This window comes from Poecilia latipinna, unplaced genomic scaffold (assembly GCF_001443285.1).
Source record: "Poecilia latipinna isolate Pla-1442-1.1 unplaced genomic scaffold, P_latipinna-1.0 Scaffold1078, whole genome shotgun sequence".
In the NCBI taxonomy this organism is placed as follows: Eukaryota; Metazoa; Chordata; class Actinopteri; order Cyprinodontiformes; family Poeciliidae; genus Poecilia; species Poecilia latipinna.
Genome location: NW_015113694.1, coordinates 119,898 through 136,541, shown reverse-complemented (window position 1 = coordinate 136,541; position 16,644 = coordinate 119,898). Strand labels below are relative to the sequence as shown.

The 16,644-nt window shown below is 37.6% G+C and overlaps 1 protein-coding gene and 1 long non-coding RNA gene across 8 annotated transcripts in view; both read left to right on the top strand.

Moving 5' to 3' along the window:
• Nucleotides 1-12,322, top strand: part of LOC106959425 (unconventional myosin-VIIa-like) — a 58,959-nt gene extending 46,637 nt beyond the window's left edge. For all 7 annotated transcript variants that reach the window (XM_015051992.1, XM_015051989.1, XM_015051990.1 and 4 more), the window contains 18 exons: nt 142-309; nt 416-533; nt 1,296-1,422; nt 1,505-1,674; nt 2,244-2,434; nt 2,589-2,713; nt 3,935-4,092; nt 5,118-5,271; nt 6,151-6,306; nt 7,256-7,361; nt 7,443-7,556; nt 7,746-7,833; nt 8,557-8,663; nt 8,773-8,958; nt 9,535-9,651; nt 9,994-10,077; nt 10,190-10,309; nt 11,372-12,322. In XM_015051992.1, the coding sequence (XP_014907478.1) occupies nt 142-309; nt 416-533; nt 1,296-1,422; nt 1,505-1,674; nt 2,244-2,434; nt 2,589-2,713; nt 3,935-4,092; nt 5,118-5,271; nt 6,151-6,306; nt 7,256-7,361; nt 7,443-7,556; nt 7,746-7,833; nt 8,557-8,663; nt 8,773-8,958; nt 9,535-9,651; nt 9,994-10,077; nt 10,190-10,309; nt 11,372-11,464 (2,382 nt within the window). In that variant the 3' untranslated portion in view covers nt 11,465-12,322. The remainder of the gene's footprint in view (nt 1-141; nt 310-415; nt 534-1,295; nt 1,423-1,504; nt 1,675-2,243; nt 2,435-2,588; nt 2,714-3,934; nt 4,093-5,117; nt 5,272-6,150; nt 6,307-7,255; nt 7,362-7,442; nt 7,557-7,745; nt 7,834-8,556; nt 8,664-8,772; nt 8,959-9,534; nt 9,652-9,993; nt 10,078-10,189; nt 10,310-11,371) is intronic.
• A 1,657-nt stretch (nt 12,323-13,979) lies between these two features.
• On the top strand, nt 13,980-16,620 carry LOC106959424 (uncharacterized). The gene is made up of 2 exons (XR_001427344.1): nt 13,980-16,078; nt 16,110-16,620. It is a non-coding gene; the product is annotated as an uncharacterized LOC106959424 (long non-coding RNA).
• The last annotated feature ends 24 nt before the right edge of the window (nt 16,621-16,644 follow it).

The following is a 16,644-nucleotide window of genomic DNA, read 5'->3' as shown; positions in this document are numbered from 1 at the left end:
TTAATAAAGGATTATTCTACTCTGTGGTCTTATAATCTATTAATGGGTTAATAGATCAGACAACTGCTGAGGATAAGTCAAAGTTTTGCTCCTTCAGACTCACCCTAACCCCTGTGTTTCTGTGTCTCGTTGCGTCTCCAGGACGACCTGGCGGAGCTGGCCTCGCAGCAGTATTATGTTGATTACGGTTCGGAGATTCTTCTGGACCGCCTGCTGAGCCTCATCCCGTCCTACGTCCCGGACAGAGAGATCGGCACGTCCAAGACGGTGGAAAAGTGGGCTCATTTCATCATGGCTGCACATAAAAAGGTGCAAAAAAATGCATTTAGAGTCTATAGAGCCTGACGTGTCTGCAGCTCCTGAAGTTCAAATGATTTATTTTCTGTTTGTTAACGTCTCTGTTTTGCTGACTCAGGGTATTTACACCCAGAAGAGGTTCGACTCTCAGAAGGTGAAGGAGGAAGTGGTGGACTTTGCTCGCCATAAGTGGCCGTTGCTGTTCTCCCGTTTTTATGAAGCGTTCAGGTTCTCAGGTCAGAACCTTCTACATCATCAGAGTTTAAATACATTTATGTTTTATTAAAACCTGTCATGATAACGTATTTTGTTATTGTGGATAAGAAACTGTCCCAGAAGTCATTGCGATAAATGAAACTAGAAGATGTTTTAAATGTCCAAAATAAGCAAACAAAACAACAAACTATAAAGTCTCCTTAAACAAAATTGTCCTTTAAAAAAGTTTGAGACCAAAACACCAGACTGAAAACTATCATCCAATTTTTGGTAGAAAGAGAAAAACGAGTAATTGGAAATTATTGCAGTTGTTTCAATTTATAATGAAATTAATTGTTTTATTGCAAATTGCGACAGGCCTGGTGAGGATCTTCTAAATCATGAGATAAATATAGATAATATAGATATAGATAAGTATTTTATTAGAGTAGTTATTACTGGGACAAACAATTGTTATTTTGAAACCATTTTCAACTAACCTGATAATGGAATAATATTACAAGTTTTCCCTCTCAAAGATGAATAAACTTTAATTTTGTACAGAATGCTGGAACTGGAAGACTTTTTAAATGTCCAAAATAAAACACCAACACTAACTAAATAAGAAAGAAATAAAAACTCAACACACACACAACCAACACCAGAACTGAAATTATTAATCTCATTTTGGTTTATCATGCGACTAAAGGCTTACTTTGATCCTCTGCCACATAATGAAACCCATCTTGTTGTTTAGTGGAAACCAGTAAGTTTCCTCTGTCCCTGTTGTTTTTGGCTCTCAGGTCCCAGTCTGCCTAAAAACGACCTGATCGTTGCCGTCAACTGGACCGGCGTTTACTTTGTAGACGAGCAGGAGCAGGTCCTGCTGGAACTCTCTTTCCCAGAAATCATGGCGGTTTCCAGCAGCAGGTCGTCGCTCTTCCTCCTCGACCCAAACCGACCCAGACCCGAGCGTTCACGTCCAGAACCTGACCTGCTTTTGGTTTTACAGGGGAGGGAAGCTGCAGGGTCAGAGTTTCACTTTGGCAACCATCAAGGGAGAAGAGTTCACCTTCACCTCCAACAACGCAGAAGACATTCGGGACTTGGTGGTGACCTTTCTGGAGGGTTTGAGGCAGAGGTCAAAGTTCGTGGTTGCACTGCAGGACAGCTCCAATGCTGGTAAGTCCTGAGCTGCGCTCCCACAGCTTTGACCAAAATCAGACTTTTTCACGGCACGCCTTATTGCAGTCTGAACTGAAAGCCTTGTGACTTTGTGCTTTTACTGCACATAATTTTGGCTGTTTTCAGGGTTTTGAAATATTTTTACCTTATATTCTTACACTGCTGTAAGAAAATACTGTAATGTAACACAGGAAATAAGACAATGAATACGTAGATACTGGCTAAAACTATAAGCATGAAGATGTTGTAAGGTGAAAAAATAAACCTAAGTAGATTTTAATGAAAATTGTCGTTTTAGTTTTGGTAGTTTTGTAGTTCCATAGATCACCAAGTCATTCATGCTTCTGTTCTTTTGATGTGTCCCAAATATCTGTAGTTCTCTGTTATTGCAGTTTATTTTAGAAATTCATGCTTATCCATTGGAAACCAATTAAATTAGTTTCTGCTCAGTAAATTTTACTTCAGTTCCTTGAAGAGTTTCATACAGCTTGTTAATTGTGTTGATTTAAAGATGGCCGATGTGATGCGTGAATTCGTCTTTAAGGTGTGTTGATGTCTTCCTGCAGCAGGTGAGGAGTCGACCTTCCTCAGCTTTCGGAAGGGCGACCTGATCATTTTGGACCAGGACACCGGCGAGCAGGTCCTCAACTCCGGTTGGGCGCATGGCATTAACGAACGAACCAATCAGAGAGGAGATTTCCCAGCTGACTCTGTTTATGTTCTGCCGTCCATGACTCGTCCCCAACCAGAAGTAGTGGTAAGTGAAAATCGCACACGAAATCTCGTAATGATGTTTTTTTTTTATTTTTTTTTAAGTGTTTACAGTAAGTTAGGTTTGCTTGTTTCATATTTTCCTAAAAGTTTTCTTTAAATCGTAGAAAATATTTTTCCCATTTACTCCACCCAATTAGGCGCTGGTTACCATGACACCAGACCAGCGACAGGAGTCGGTTCGTGTTTCTCAAATCATCCTGCCAGAGACGGATGACAGACAGAAACCCTACACTCTGGAGGAGTTTTCCTATGACTATTTCAGGTACAAATGTGTACAACCTGAACATTTATGTGTAAAATGTTAAACACAAAAGAGTGAGACGTCTTCTTAGGAGGGTCAAACTTAATGTTTACACTCTGACATGAAAATTCCTGCAAAAAAGATATGCAGTGATACAACTGCATGTCTTTGAGAAGCATTAGCAGAGCCTTATGCACAACCAACAAGATTGCAGCATGTGGTTTCTGGATGATAAGTCAATGACAAAACACTTGTCTTTTCCAGCAGCCATTGTACAGCGCATACAGCGGTAAAACCAGCTGACCAAACCTGCTGAAACTCAGTTTGGGTTGCTAAGTAACAGGGTCAGAACTCTGCTGGGGTTGCTAGGTAACGGGTCAGAACTCTCCTGGGGTTGCTAGGTAACGGGTCAGAACTCTGCTGGGGTTGCTGGGGTAGCTAGGTAACGGGCAGTGCCTGCTGACTTGTGACGTTACCTTCCGGAGGTTTTTGAAGCAGCTCACTTTCCAGACATCAAAAAACATTAACTCACTTCCAGAAAATGCCTGCTTGGTTTTTAAGGTGCTTGTGTTGTTTTTAGAAGCAATTGAGGCCCAAGTGGAAGTACAAAAATGTGAAAATGTTCATTTATCATAAAATGTCCCCATTAATCTACCATATTTTCTGCACTAGTATAAGGCGCACCTAAAAACCTTCAATTTCCTCAAAAGCCGACAGTGCGCCTTATAATCCGGTCCTCATATATGGACCAATATTGAGCCACAACAGGTCTAGCAACTACGGCAAGCAGCCGCCGACTTCATTTTCCCCCTTAGAAGAAGAAGCGAGCGGTGCATGCTGGGATAGTTGTCAGAACGCTGGTTTGTTAATAAAGTTTGACTGACCTATCTACCTACCGACCGTCTAGAATCAGGTCGTCTGCAGGTCATTTAGCACCACGTTCTACAAGAACAGGCTGTGCGCGAACGGAGAATGGCGACCATCGTCCGGCCACGCCCCGGCCCAGTCGCTGAAGGCTCTCCTCGCCGACCGGAGTCGACCGTTTTGTTGAGATTCACTTTAGTGCAGCTCCATGTAGTGGATGCATAATGTAACTCCAGCCTCTACTGTAGCATCTATTCTATGCGCCTTATATATGAAAAATTTTTTAAAATAGGCCATTCATTGAAGGTGCCCCTAATAATCCGGTGCGCCTTATAGTGCGGAAAATACGGTATTGTGAACATTACCTGCCATTTCCAGACCTCCTCCCAAACACACCCTGAGCAGAGTGATGGTGACCAAAAACCGAGGGAAAGACAAGATGTGGAGCTGCACCAGAGAGCCACTCAAGCTGCCGCTGCTGAAGAAGGTGGTTGGCCATGAGGAGCTGGCACAGGAGGCCTGCATGGCCTTCATAGATATCCTTTAAACACAACAAATATTACGAATAAACACAGGCTCGGTCGTTACATTGAATAGTACCACTTCATTAACTAATAGAGTTTATCTGAAATGTTTTTGTCAGGCTGACAGTCTGTGTTGGTCAGAAGCTTGCAGACGCTGATTGTGGCTAAAGTTGAATCACTTTACAACAAATAAATGCATTAAAACATTAAAACAAATTTTAATGCATTTTAGATTTTCTCTAATTCACAAAGAGTCAAAATTATACATATAGGCACAAATATGTTCATAAATTAACTTAAATCTTATGTATACTACAGGGTGTTGAGGGGTCTTAATATCTGGTTAGTGAGTTCCTTTAACACCATAGAAAGGGTTAATTTTTCTTTTGGCTGAAATAATTAATTGCATTAATTGTGATTAATAGATTATTGAAATAATAGTTAACTAATTCAGTAACTGATTAATTGAAAAATGGAGCATAGACTCAAAACAAGCTGTTGTCTTTAAGAACAACACACTCAGAACAAAACATATAAATATTTCACATTTAAGATTTAAAAAATTTTTTGTAAATACGTTCTACCGAAAAGTCCTTAAGTGGCAGTTTTACCTTCACCTTGTCCAAATTTTGTAAAGAAAATCTCCTACTGAGTACATTTTCTATTCAATTATTAATTGGATAATAAAAAAATAGTTTTTTTTAGCTGCATTCTTTGCTACAAGTAATCAACCCGTTACTAAAGGACTGCTCTGATTTAACCCAAAAATTATTTGAATTATTTGTTTGTAGTTTTTAATGTATTTCCAATATTGTATGAAATAAGCTTAAGTGGTTAAATGAAAAATCCACAGAATGTGCCTTTTTAAAGAATCTGATTAATCGTCGGAATAGATTAATATTCCTAATCGCTTAACGAATGATCCAGTATTCAGAACAATAACAGCTGTTTATGCCTGATGGATGTTTGTAAGCTTCTGTCCAAAATTACAGACTAACAGCAGGACGTTTATCAGGCTCCTTGACCTTTGATCCCACCGATGATGAAGTACATGGGCGACTACCCGTCCAAACGGACGCGCTCCGTCAACGAGCTGACAGACCAGATCTTTGAAGGAGCTCTGAAGGCCGAGCCGCTGAAAGACGAGATCTACTGTCAGATCATCAAACAGCTCACGGACAATCACGTCAAGTGTGTAAACTGCCATAAACCCTAAAAACAGCACGTTTACTGCTGAGGACCATTTAACAAACACTCACCGACCACCGGGCTTGAAATTTCCCCACAATAACACAACATCTTCATTTATATGACCGGAAATGAAAACATTCGTCTCTTAACTCACTTTTGTTGTTTTCTTTGTTCAGATGCTGCTTTGTAAATGTGACACGTGGAAATCAAAAACTAAGTTTCTTTACTACAAAGTGTTCTGTGTATTAATATTTTAGTGCTATTTGTAACTTAGAATCACAATAAAAGAAAAATAGACTTGAGTTACTTTGGCAGAAACAAAAATCCTCTTTTGCACCATTAAATATAAAAATTATCCACCATTTCCTATCTGTTATGTTTATTCACCAATTAAATAATTTATTACTTAAATAAGAATAACAATAGGTGTTGATGTGTGACAGGAGTATTATAAGTAAGCAGTCATAAAAAAGAACAGTTCTCACCAACTGAGACTTGTTCAAAGGAATCAGTTCGCTGGTGGATGACGATCATATAAATAATCCTGGCCTTGTTTTCTTAACACCGGTAACTTCAGGTTTTATTTTTAGTGACTCACTAAAAAGAAAGCCACTTATCCATTATTATTTTTAAACACAGTCCTTTGCTAAGCTAACTGTAGCGTCGCACTTTGAGCTGATGTCACAGCAAAGTAACGGTCGTCTACATGCAGTACCTTACGGACCACTAGAGGGCGGCCACGGACCACCAAGGAAAGTTTCAGACTGACTTAGAGGTTTGAGTTGTAGTTTGTGATGAATTTGACCTTGTTTGATAAGGAACTAGAATAAAAGAATCAATTCTGAACAGGAGCTGAGAATGAGTTTCTCTCTGCTGCAGGTACAGCGAGGAGAAAGGCTGGGAGCTGCTCTGGTTGTGCACTGGTCTGTTTCCTCCCAGTAACGTTCTGCTGCCGCACATCCAGCGGTTCCTCCAGTCCAAGAAGCACCACCCGCTCTCTGGAGACTGCATGCAGAGGCTGCACAAAGCGCTGCGGTAAAACTAACGGCATCTCTGCTCTTATTTTACACAAAACAACATCTAACTTCCAAATTCTGTTTGCATCTCTAAAGATAGGTTTTTCGCTCTTAACAGGCCAAAAAAATCTTCATTTCACAGATTTTTTTTTTTTTTTGATGAACATTGTTTTAAATTGGTAAGAAAAACTAAAACTGAAATGATTAATCAATTATTGAAATAATTGTCAACTAATTTAGTAATCAAGTAATCGCCAACTGGAGTTTACAGACTCAAGTACAGGCCCTGGGCTGAGAGAGTAACGTATTCAGAGCAATAACTGAGCAAAAGCTGTGCAAAAAAATAAATAATTGCATTTTGCATTTAAGATAAAAAAACAAAACAGTTTTAGCTTCACCTGGTTCAAATCCAGTAAAATAAAATTTCTATTAAGCACTAAAGTAATGCTGTGTTGTTGCATCCTGAGAGATAAAATGTTTATATTCTTTATTTAGAAATGTATTTATTTGTTTGCATAAATATGTATTTCTAATGTTGGAAAAAAGACTTAAGTGGATAAATTAAAAATCTTATTTGTTTTGTCTTATAATTGTCAGAATAATCGATAACTGAAATAATTGTTAGTTGCAGCCATAAATAAAGAAAACTGATTTATTTCCGAGGCGCCCTCTGGTGTTTAACTAATTTGGACTTTTAAGAAAATAATAAAACAAATATTCTATCTATATGTTGATTCATTCTTGTGTTTATATATAAACATTTCCTGTTTTGTGTTTAAAAATGTATCTATGCAGATGGTTGGTTGATGTTTTGACAAAGGTAACGCTATACAAGATTTTTGCTTCAAACTTTTTTTTCCTTTAAAATTCTTGTTTATGTCAGAATGTGACATGTTCATTTTGAACCATAAACGAATAAAATCAGCAAATAAATAAATACTGTGATTTTCTTTGGTCCTTTTTCACAGGAACGGGTCCAGAAAATATCCCCCTCATCTGGTGGAAGTGGAAGCCATTCAACATAAAACGACCCAAATCTTTCACAAGGTTTACTTTCCAGACGACACAGACGAGGTAGGAGCCAAAAGGCCGAGCGCTTGAAGCTTCGCTCATCCACCGAGACGCTTTCTAACCGTCCTGGACTCAAATCTGCAGGCGTTCGAGGTGGAGTCCAGCACCAAGGCGAAGGATTTCTGCCAGAACATCTCCACCAGGCTGCTGCTCAAATCCTCCGAAGGGTTCAGCCTCTTTGTCAAGATCTCAGAAAAGGTCAGAGGTCATGAACTCCGCTGCCAGATTTCCAGGAGCAAAACTGAACATCTGTTAACGGAAAATTATGGCAAACTAACAGTTCAACAACCTAAAGTGATGAGAATTGCTAACGTCTGAATGTTATAGCAAAATGTTTGTAATATCAAAAGAGTAAATTGTAATAAATTAATTTATTTCGTGTTGCAGGTCATTAGCGTTCCAGAGGGAGATTTCTTCTTCGACTTTGTTCGCCATTTAACAGACTGGATCAAGAAATCCCGACCGGCTAAAGACGGTTTGTTCCTGCATCTGCTGAAAGCTTGAAAATAGTTAATTATGTTTAAGACCTCTATAAAAGTAACAATATTTCAACATATTTTTACTCAGTAAAGGTAAAAAGTAGTTATCAAAGAAATTACTCAAGCACTGAGTAACTGATCAAAACATTAATCAATTAGCATTTTAAAAACCAGCCAAACAAAATATAAAGTTATGAGGTAATTCTGATATTGTAGAGACAAAAATGAAAATAATTAAATTACAAAACAATAAATAAATAAAATTCCATGAAACTTGAACAAAAGGTGCAGGTCTGTGTCTGGTGAATTTTTGTTTTTTATTCAGTGAAGTGACTGAATTAATTATAATCAGTAATTTTACGCAAGAGTAGCAATGCTTTATAATTAAAATGCTCAAGTAAAGTAAAAGGACAGAATAATAAAAATACTCCGAAAAGAAACGCTTTCGAAAAAGTTACTCGAGTCAGTGTAACTAATTACTGCCAGACTGAGACGTTTTCATGAAACATGTTTAAATAATGCAGATTTTTCTAAATGTCTGAGGTTAAATCAAAACTAAACTTTTCTTCTTTTTGATTCATCAAAATTATTCCCGTTTTCTAAATGGCTGAAAACTGAGATGGAGACATTTTTATAGAGCTTTTCTTTGTGAACTCGATGCAGATTTAAGGTTTTTAGATGATGCCTTTGACGACTTGCCGCTTCTTGAACTTCTGCAGGAATCATCCCGTCTCTGACCTACCAGGTGTTCTTCATGAAGAAGCTGTGGACCAGCACAGTCCCTGGGAAGGATTCGTTCGCTGATTCCATTTTCCATTATTACCAGGTCGGCCTCATTAGATGATGATCCTTCCACTGAGACTCTACTTTCTCATAATAATCAGCGTAACGCGGCGTTTCATGACGGCGTCTCCTCTGTGTCGCCTTCCTCTCAGGAGCTGCCTAAGTATTTGCGTGGATACCACAAGTGTTCTCGGGAGGAGGTTTTCCACCTCGCAGCGCTGATCTTTCGGGTGAAGTTTGACGACAATAAATCACACTTTCCTTCGATTCCCAAGATGCTCCGTGAGCTGGTTCCCCAGGACCTCATCCGCCAGATGTCTCCGGACGACTGGAGGAGGGTAAAAACATTCATAAAACCTTTAAATCTGCATTATGTAACTTTAAAAATAATGTTTTTTTACATATTTGTTAAAACTGTCACCATGTTGTGACAGTTTAATATAAAGATTGATCTTCTACACCAACTCTTTGAGCTACGATTTGAAGAAATGCACCAAAAACAATCAGAGCCAGGAGGAGGGGCTTAGCGCTGTCAATCAATTTCATGTACTCGCTGCTAAATGTGCTAATAACGGAGAAAAACAACTTACAGTTACAGAAAAACTGTTGTTCTGTCATCATTGCTAACTAGCCTTAGCTTTCACAGCATTCTGTGCTAACTACAGTGTAGCCCAGAGCAGCGCCACACGAGATTGTGATTGACAGCGCTAAGACCCTCCTACTTGCTCTGATTGGTTGTTCTAGTTAGCCCTGGGAGAAGCTCCATTTTTTCACAGATCATCTGTCTCATAACAAACTGTCTCGACATGATTATAGTTTCAACAAAAAGTAAAAAATATGTTTTATAAAAGTTACATATTGCAGCTTTAAGTGTTAAATAAAATGTTAACTTTTAATCTGAATTGTGATTGCAGTCTATAATTGCGTACTTCAACAAGCAGCCTGGGAAATCGAGGGAAGAGGCTAAGCTGATGTTCCTGAAGATCATCTATAAATGGCCGACCTTTGGCTCCGCCTTCTTTGAGGTCAAGGTAAACGCAGCGAAGCCTGTCGATTCCTCAGATCTGCTTTCTGATTTTAATTCTGACCCGATCAACTCTGCTACGTTTTTGCTTATTAGATTTTCATTTGTGGTGCTTTTGCTTTGAAGATACTAGTAAAAGTTTAAAGGTCAAAAGGTCAACCAGCTCCGACCCACATTACCCAAATCAGACTAAATTGGTGTCAAGTGTTCGTGCAACAAAATGTTTTGTTTACTATCATTTCAAAGTTGTTAACAAATATTTCCATAGGTCGTAACATTTTTAACAAATCAATACAGAAAAAGTTTATATATTTTCACACCTTTTCACACGATGGCGTTTCCTGCTTAGCAAACCACGGAGCCGAACTTCCCAGAGATTCTGCTGATTGCCATCAACAAGCATGGAGTCAGTCTGATCGACCCAAAGACCAAGGTTCGTCTTCAGATCGTTTACCGTTCAGATGAGGAGCTTCGTGATTCCAGAGGTTGAATTTTTACATGATTAAAGCTGGAAAACCAAAAAGGCTGTGTGTTTGGTTCTGCAGGACATCTTGACCACCCATTCCTTCACCAAGATCTCCAACTGGAGCAGCGGGAACACCTACTTCCACATCACCATAGGGAACCTGGTCAGAGGAAGCAAGCTGCTCTGTGAGACTTCACTGGTAGGCGACTGAAAATTAGCTTCATGCTTCATCTTTTACTGAACTCAGAAAATTACTTAAAGGTGACCAATAATGCTTCCTTGAAGAGGTTGGAACATGTCTACAGTCTATACAAAACGTAGTCTTTACATTTTCTGCTGAAAATCATTCATATATAATGAAATTCTAACTATTTTGAGGTGTTGAAGGGCGTTTTGTCACTTTAAGTCCAAATTAGCTGCTGCTGATCACGCCCCAAACTCAACATTAACATTCAAACATGAAAATTTCTGCAAACAGATGTGCAATTATACAACTGTACATATTTGAAAAACAGTAGTAGAGCCTCCTGCACAACCAATATGAATGCAACAAGTGGTTCCTGGATGGTAAAGTCAACAACAAAGCACTTGTATTTTCCAGCAGCCATTGTACAGCACATACGGTGGTAAAACACCCCCAGCTGACCAAACATGCTGGAGCTCAGCCTGGGTTGCTAGGTAACAGGTTGGGCTTTGCTGTGGTTGCTAGGTAACGGGCAGTGCCTGCTGATTTGTTACATTCCAGAAGGTTTTCGAAACTCATTTTCCAGACACCATAAAACAGCTGGTGTTTGTTTTAAGCACTTTGGTTGTTTTTAGAAGCAGAAGAAACCAAATTGGAAGCATGAAAATATACAACACTGATGTTGCATAAAGGTCACCTTTAAAAATCTACCAAAGTGGGCGGGGCCAAGCAGGAATTTGACTGCAGTAGCCACATTCAACCCAAAGAGGGCAGCATTGAGACGGGTTTAGGCAAAATATTGCAGAATTAAATAAGTTTACAGAAAAATATCACAATTTGCGCAGAAACATAAAGAAAGAACCATTAAGCACCAACTTACACAGTTTATCTGTAATAAAAAACTTTGATTTGGGGTTTAGTTGCTCTTTAGTCGTTCCTGGACCTGAAACACTGAGAGCGCTTCAGTTTTCCAATATCTGGTCGATTGATCGCCTGTCAGGCGTAATCAGCTAATCGATGGAGCCTCTCTGCTCATTCAGGCGTAAACCAACTGAAATCGATGCTTTACGTTTCCAGGGTTACAAGATGGACGACCTGTTGACCTCCTACATCAGTCAGATGCTGACCAACATGAACAAGCAGCGCTCTGGGCGGGGCCACAGTAAGTGAACGTCTTATTGGCAGGAGGCCACCGAGCTCATCCGCCTGCTGCGCCCCATTGGTCAGCACTGCAGCTGGGGGCGGAGCTTCGGCCACCAGCTGTGGTGGATGAGCCGCAGTCCTTCTGCGTGTTCGGCGGGGTCCGACCTGACCGAGGACAGCTCGACGGCGAGCGGCGGCGACCCCGGAGACGACCCCGGCGAAGGCCCCAGTCACTGGTACCAGTACAACTGTGACGATGAAGACGAGCCGTCCAGCGAGGATGACTACCTCTGAGAGCCGAACGCCTTCAACGCGCCGCTGCCGCTTCCTTTAGATGATCAGTCACCTGCTGTCAGAAATCACCTCAAATACTGATAACACAATAAAACACACAGCTGAGATTTTACCTGCGACGGAGTGCTAAGGCCATACCAAGAAAAATAAAGTCATGAGAATCAAGTCGTCATTTTACGAGAATAGTCATATGAAGATAAAGTTTTAATATCACACGAATAAAGTCAAGGGAATAAATGTAATTTTATGACGTAGTTTACTGTCTTTGCCTGGCCGTGATACTCTGTCGTAATGATTTCTCCTGTAAAGGTTTTAATTTGATGTTTTAACTCTACCGCCACAAGGGGGCGACATATTAAACCATAATCACCTGTTCTATCATATGAGTAGAATTAAAAGTAAAAAATAAATACTTATATGTGAGCAATTTATTTTATATTAAATGACTTAATTCTGTTTTAGATTGTTTATGCATAAATGGAAATGAACAAAGTCTTATCTGGTTGTATTTCGGCATGCAGAGTAAAGAAATAATGTTCATAATGTCACGTTTTTATGCTCCAGCTGAGATAAAACTTGAAAAGAAAAAAACAGAGTTTCTCGTTTTTTCCACTTTTCATAAATTATATTTAGGAAATGTTTTGTTTTTGACCAACAGGAAGATTAAAGTGTGTCTGAAGGTCATTTAGAGGTCGAAACTGATTGAATATTTCTCTAGAATATTGTAGCTCTGCTTTATATTCAACTCCTCCCCTGTATGTTCCTTTATGCTCTAACTACAGCCTAAATCCTCTTTCATTCAGGAATTCAGCTAAAATTTGGTTTAGATTTATCATTTTTCTCATCAAACTATAACCGAATGTTTATTCTCTTCTGACCCAAAAAGTGTATTTTAGTTAATAATTGCTGGTTTAATGCAAGTTTTTTTTTCTGTCAAGATGAGTGGCTTTTAAAATAACCAGATATTTATCCAGGGAATTTGTTGTTTTTCTTTGATAAGTTTTTGTTTGTGAACCTGCAGAAACATCTGAGACGTTACGAGTCAAATCTTTTACAGTTGGACATTTTTTTTAACATAAATTTCTGTTTTAAAACATTTTTTATTTTTAGTTTTTGCCTCTGTTCAGACGCTGTCGTCTTTCCGTCCATATTAGGTGCAGCTTTGAAAATTTTTAATTATTTTGAAATCACTTTAAATCTCTGAGTTTTTTTATTTTATAAAACTTTCTCTGCATTTGTGGGATTTTAAATAAAAACCGGCTGCATCAAACTCCAGGAACTCAACATGGTGATCAAATCCAACAGAGAAGTAAGTGAACCTTTATTCACAGGCACAGTAAAAAGAAAGTACACCCTCTTTCAGTGAATATTCCCAGCTTCAAATAGTAGATTTTAAATAAATTTGAATTTTTTTATAGCTAAGTGATTATTAGTAATTGATTTAAATAAATCTCTATGTTTACAGGATCTGGTTCGGATGGATCTGCGTTCCTGCATCATCCTGACGGGTAAAAACATTTTATTTATTTTCTGTTGTTTACAAACTAAAGTATTTACACCCCAGATTCCTGCTGGTTTTTGTCCCAATCATGAAATAATTATCTGAGTAAATGCAAAAAGCAGTTTTTAAATGATTTTATTCACTGAGGGGAAAACGGTTTTCCAAACAAACTTGACCCAACATGGAAAAGTAATCACACCCCAAACCCAGTAACTGGTTTTCCACCATGTTTATTGGTAACCAGTTTGTTAGGTCACTGTTTCTCTCTGCTTTGGAAAATAGTTTTAAATCAACAACACTTAAGGTTTTTACAGCATGAATGGCCAGTTTAACGCCTGAACACAGTCAGAACTTTGATTAGGCCACTCCCAAGTCTTTATTTTGTTCTTTTGAACCATTCAGATGTAAACACTGCAAAAACACAAAATTTTTACCATGTATTTTTGTTTAGTTTCAAATGCAAATATATCAGTAAACTTGAAATAAGACAAAATTAATTCAAGAGTAACTTTTCAGCTTATTGTAAGTAAATAATTCTCTAATATTGATGAAAAAGTTTTAGTTCCACTGGTAGATTATTTCACTTAAAACAAAACATTTTTCCCATAAGTGAAATAATCTCAGTGCAACTAGAACTTTTTCATGAATATTAAAGAATTAACTTAAAATAAGCTCCTATATTTTTGCTGAAAAGTTACTCCTGGATTAGTTTTGTCTTATTTGAAGTGATATATTTGCACTTGAAACTAAACAGAAATACTTGGTAAGAATTTTGTGTTTTTGCAGTGAAACCTACCAGATGGTTGAATTTTCTCTCTCTTATCAATAAATTATGAATCTGATCAGTGAATTTTGATAATTTTACCTACTTCATGTCGTCAATCAGGTTCTATTTATTCCTCCTTCACATAAGAAAATCATTTGAAAACTGACTTTTGGTTATTTTTGTTTCAAATTAACACTAGTTTGATGACCTGAGACATTAAATGAGGGGTGTAAATACTTTTTCACAGCTCTGTATATGTACTTGCATTCAGTGACCCTTTGAAGCAGAAGTAACAATAGCTGTTAAACAGAAGAAGTTCCTTGAATCTACTTTTTTTCACAGACAGATTACAGCAGCTTCTTATAATAAGAGAATATCTGGAAAATAAAAAAGGCTTTTTTGTACAGCACAGGGTGTATAATAATACTTTAATGATCTCAATATTTACTTCATCACATGATAAATCATTTTTCATCAATATCTACTGAAAATCATTGATCAGTTACAGCTCACTAGTGCAGATATTTAATCAACTGTCCTTAAAATTGATCAAATGAGAAAAAAAGCCTCAGTGTTTCTGTTTCCCTCCTTAAATCTGATCTGAGGAAGCAGAAACGTCAACATGTTCAGCACACATTTCATTCTGTTGGGTCAGAAAAGATGAGAAAGTTTTCCTGCTTCCTAACCGAAAATAAACAAAATGTCGGCAGTTTTCATAATAATTTAACATTTGAATGCTTATTTCCCGCAAACGAAAACAATTCCTAATATTTTTCTTCTTTTGTGGCTAAAAACTTCAGATCTACTCTTGTAAATAATCGCAGTGAGTGTAGCTGTTAAGTTTTAATTACAAGAAATAAAGAAATAAAGTCTCTGTAATAAAATTACATTTTGCTTATAGTTTCAGGAGTTAATTTCATAAATTCAGACAAATTTTCACTTTCATTTCTCTTTAACTTCTGTCCCCCCCCCAAAAACGGAAATAAAAACATGTTTTTGAGTTTCACTGTTGAAAAATATACATCCACAAGCAGCTTTGTTTCCTCTAATGAGGCTTTTACGTTTGAAAATGTGCAACAAAAAAAAAGAAAGAATCAACTTTAGTTTTTCTCTAGCAATTATACATGCAGATCAGCAGCAGGCATGTAGAGACTAATACTAAAATCTGCCTCCTTTAAACTTTACAGCTGCTAAAACTGGGTTTAGCTCTTTAAAGTTGTTCAACCAAATTGTTTTGTCCAAATATTCCCAAAATATCCGTCACATTTTTCATTATTAAGATTAAACTAATCTTAAAATCCACAGAGGATGGCTTCAAAACTCGTCTCAAACAGAAAAATCACACATGAACATCTGGATTCCCCCCAAACACACAACGAACAAATAATCAGCGTGAGCTTCAACCGATATAAAAGTAGCATCTGGATCTATAAAACAAGAAGAGCTGGATAAATCCAACACATGCAAAGCTCAAAATGCAAAGCATCTCCAGAGGAAAACCAATGCGGCGGCGCTGCATTGTCACCAGACTCGCTCGCTAAAAATGAACGGTCGTACGGTGGAAAACGTCATATTCAATAGAATAAATAGAGCTGTGCAGTCAGAACTGGAGCTTAAACGCCTAGCCTAAAGATCAGCTACGATGTTTAACACAAATAATGATAAAAACATGATGACATCACATCAGCTGGGCGCAGTTTGAGTTTCCTTCAGAGGTAAAAACAGAATAAATTACAGGAAATCTAAATTTATTTCTACAGAATCACATTTTAAAACTAAAGAGAAACTGTTTTTCTAAATATTTTATATCTGGATTGGATATTTAAAATAGTTTCTAAGGTATTTCCAGAAAGCTGATTATATCAGAAATTATTTCAGAGCAAGTTTTCAGTCTCTTTGGAGAAAGACGTACATTCACTTCAGTTTGAAAAAAAAAAAAAAACAAACTAAATGATCTCCAGTCTACATTCAGTCTGTCAGTCCAACAGTGTACAGCTAATAGTACACTGTAAAAACACAAAATCCTGCCAAGTATTCTGGTCTAGTTTGTAGTGCACATATCTTACTACACTTTGAATCAGTCAAAAACTAACTTTAAAGTAACTTTTCAGTAAGATACAAGCTTATTTTAAGTAAATAATCCCTTAATAAAAAAAATTTGTTCTGCTGTTAGATTATTTAACTAGTAACAAAAAATGTTTTATTGGTGAAATAATCTACCAGTGGAACTAGTACTTTTTTAAAATCAATATTAAAGTATTATTGACTTAAAACAAACTACTATATCCTAAAAACTATGTTAGTTTAGTCTTTTTTCAAGTGTACTAAAACATTTACACTAGAAACTAGACTAAAAATACTTGGTAAGATTTTATGTTTTTGCAGTGTACAGTAGGTAGAGACGCACCAATCAGAGTGTTAATATGCTGTTAAAGTGTAACTGACCACCCATGAGAAAGTTTAGTTTAGCTCCGCCCCCTGATCATTTTTTAAATAATTCCACAAAAGTGGGCGGAGCTAAGATACATTGGGGGCGTGGCTAAGTGTGGATTAATGGAGGGAGTTAAGCTACTCGTAGGGGAATCAATGTTGCCAACTTTGTCAATTTATTGCTATGTTTAGCGACTTTTTGTCTAAAAGCAACTT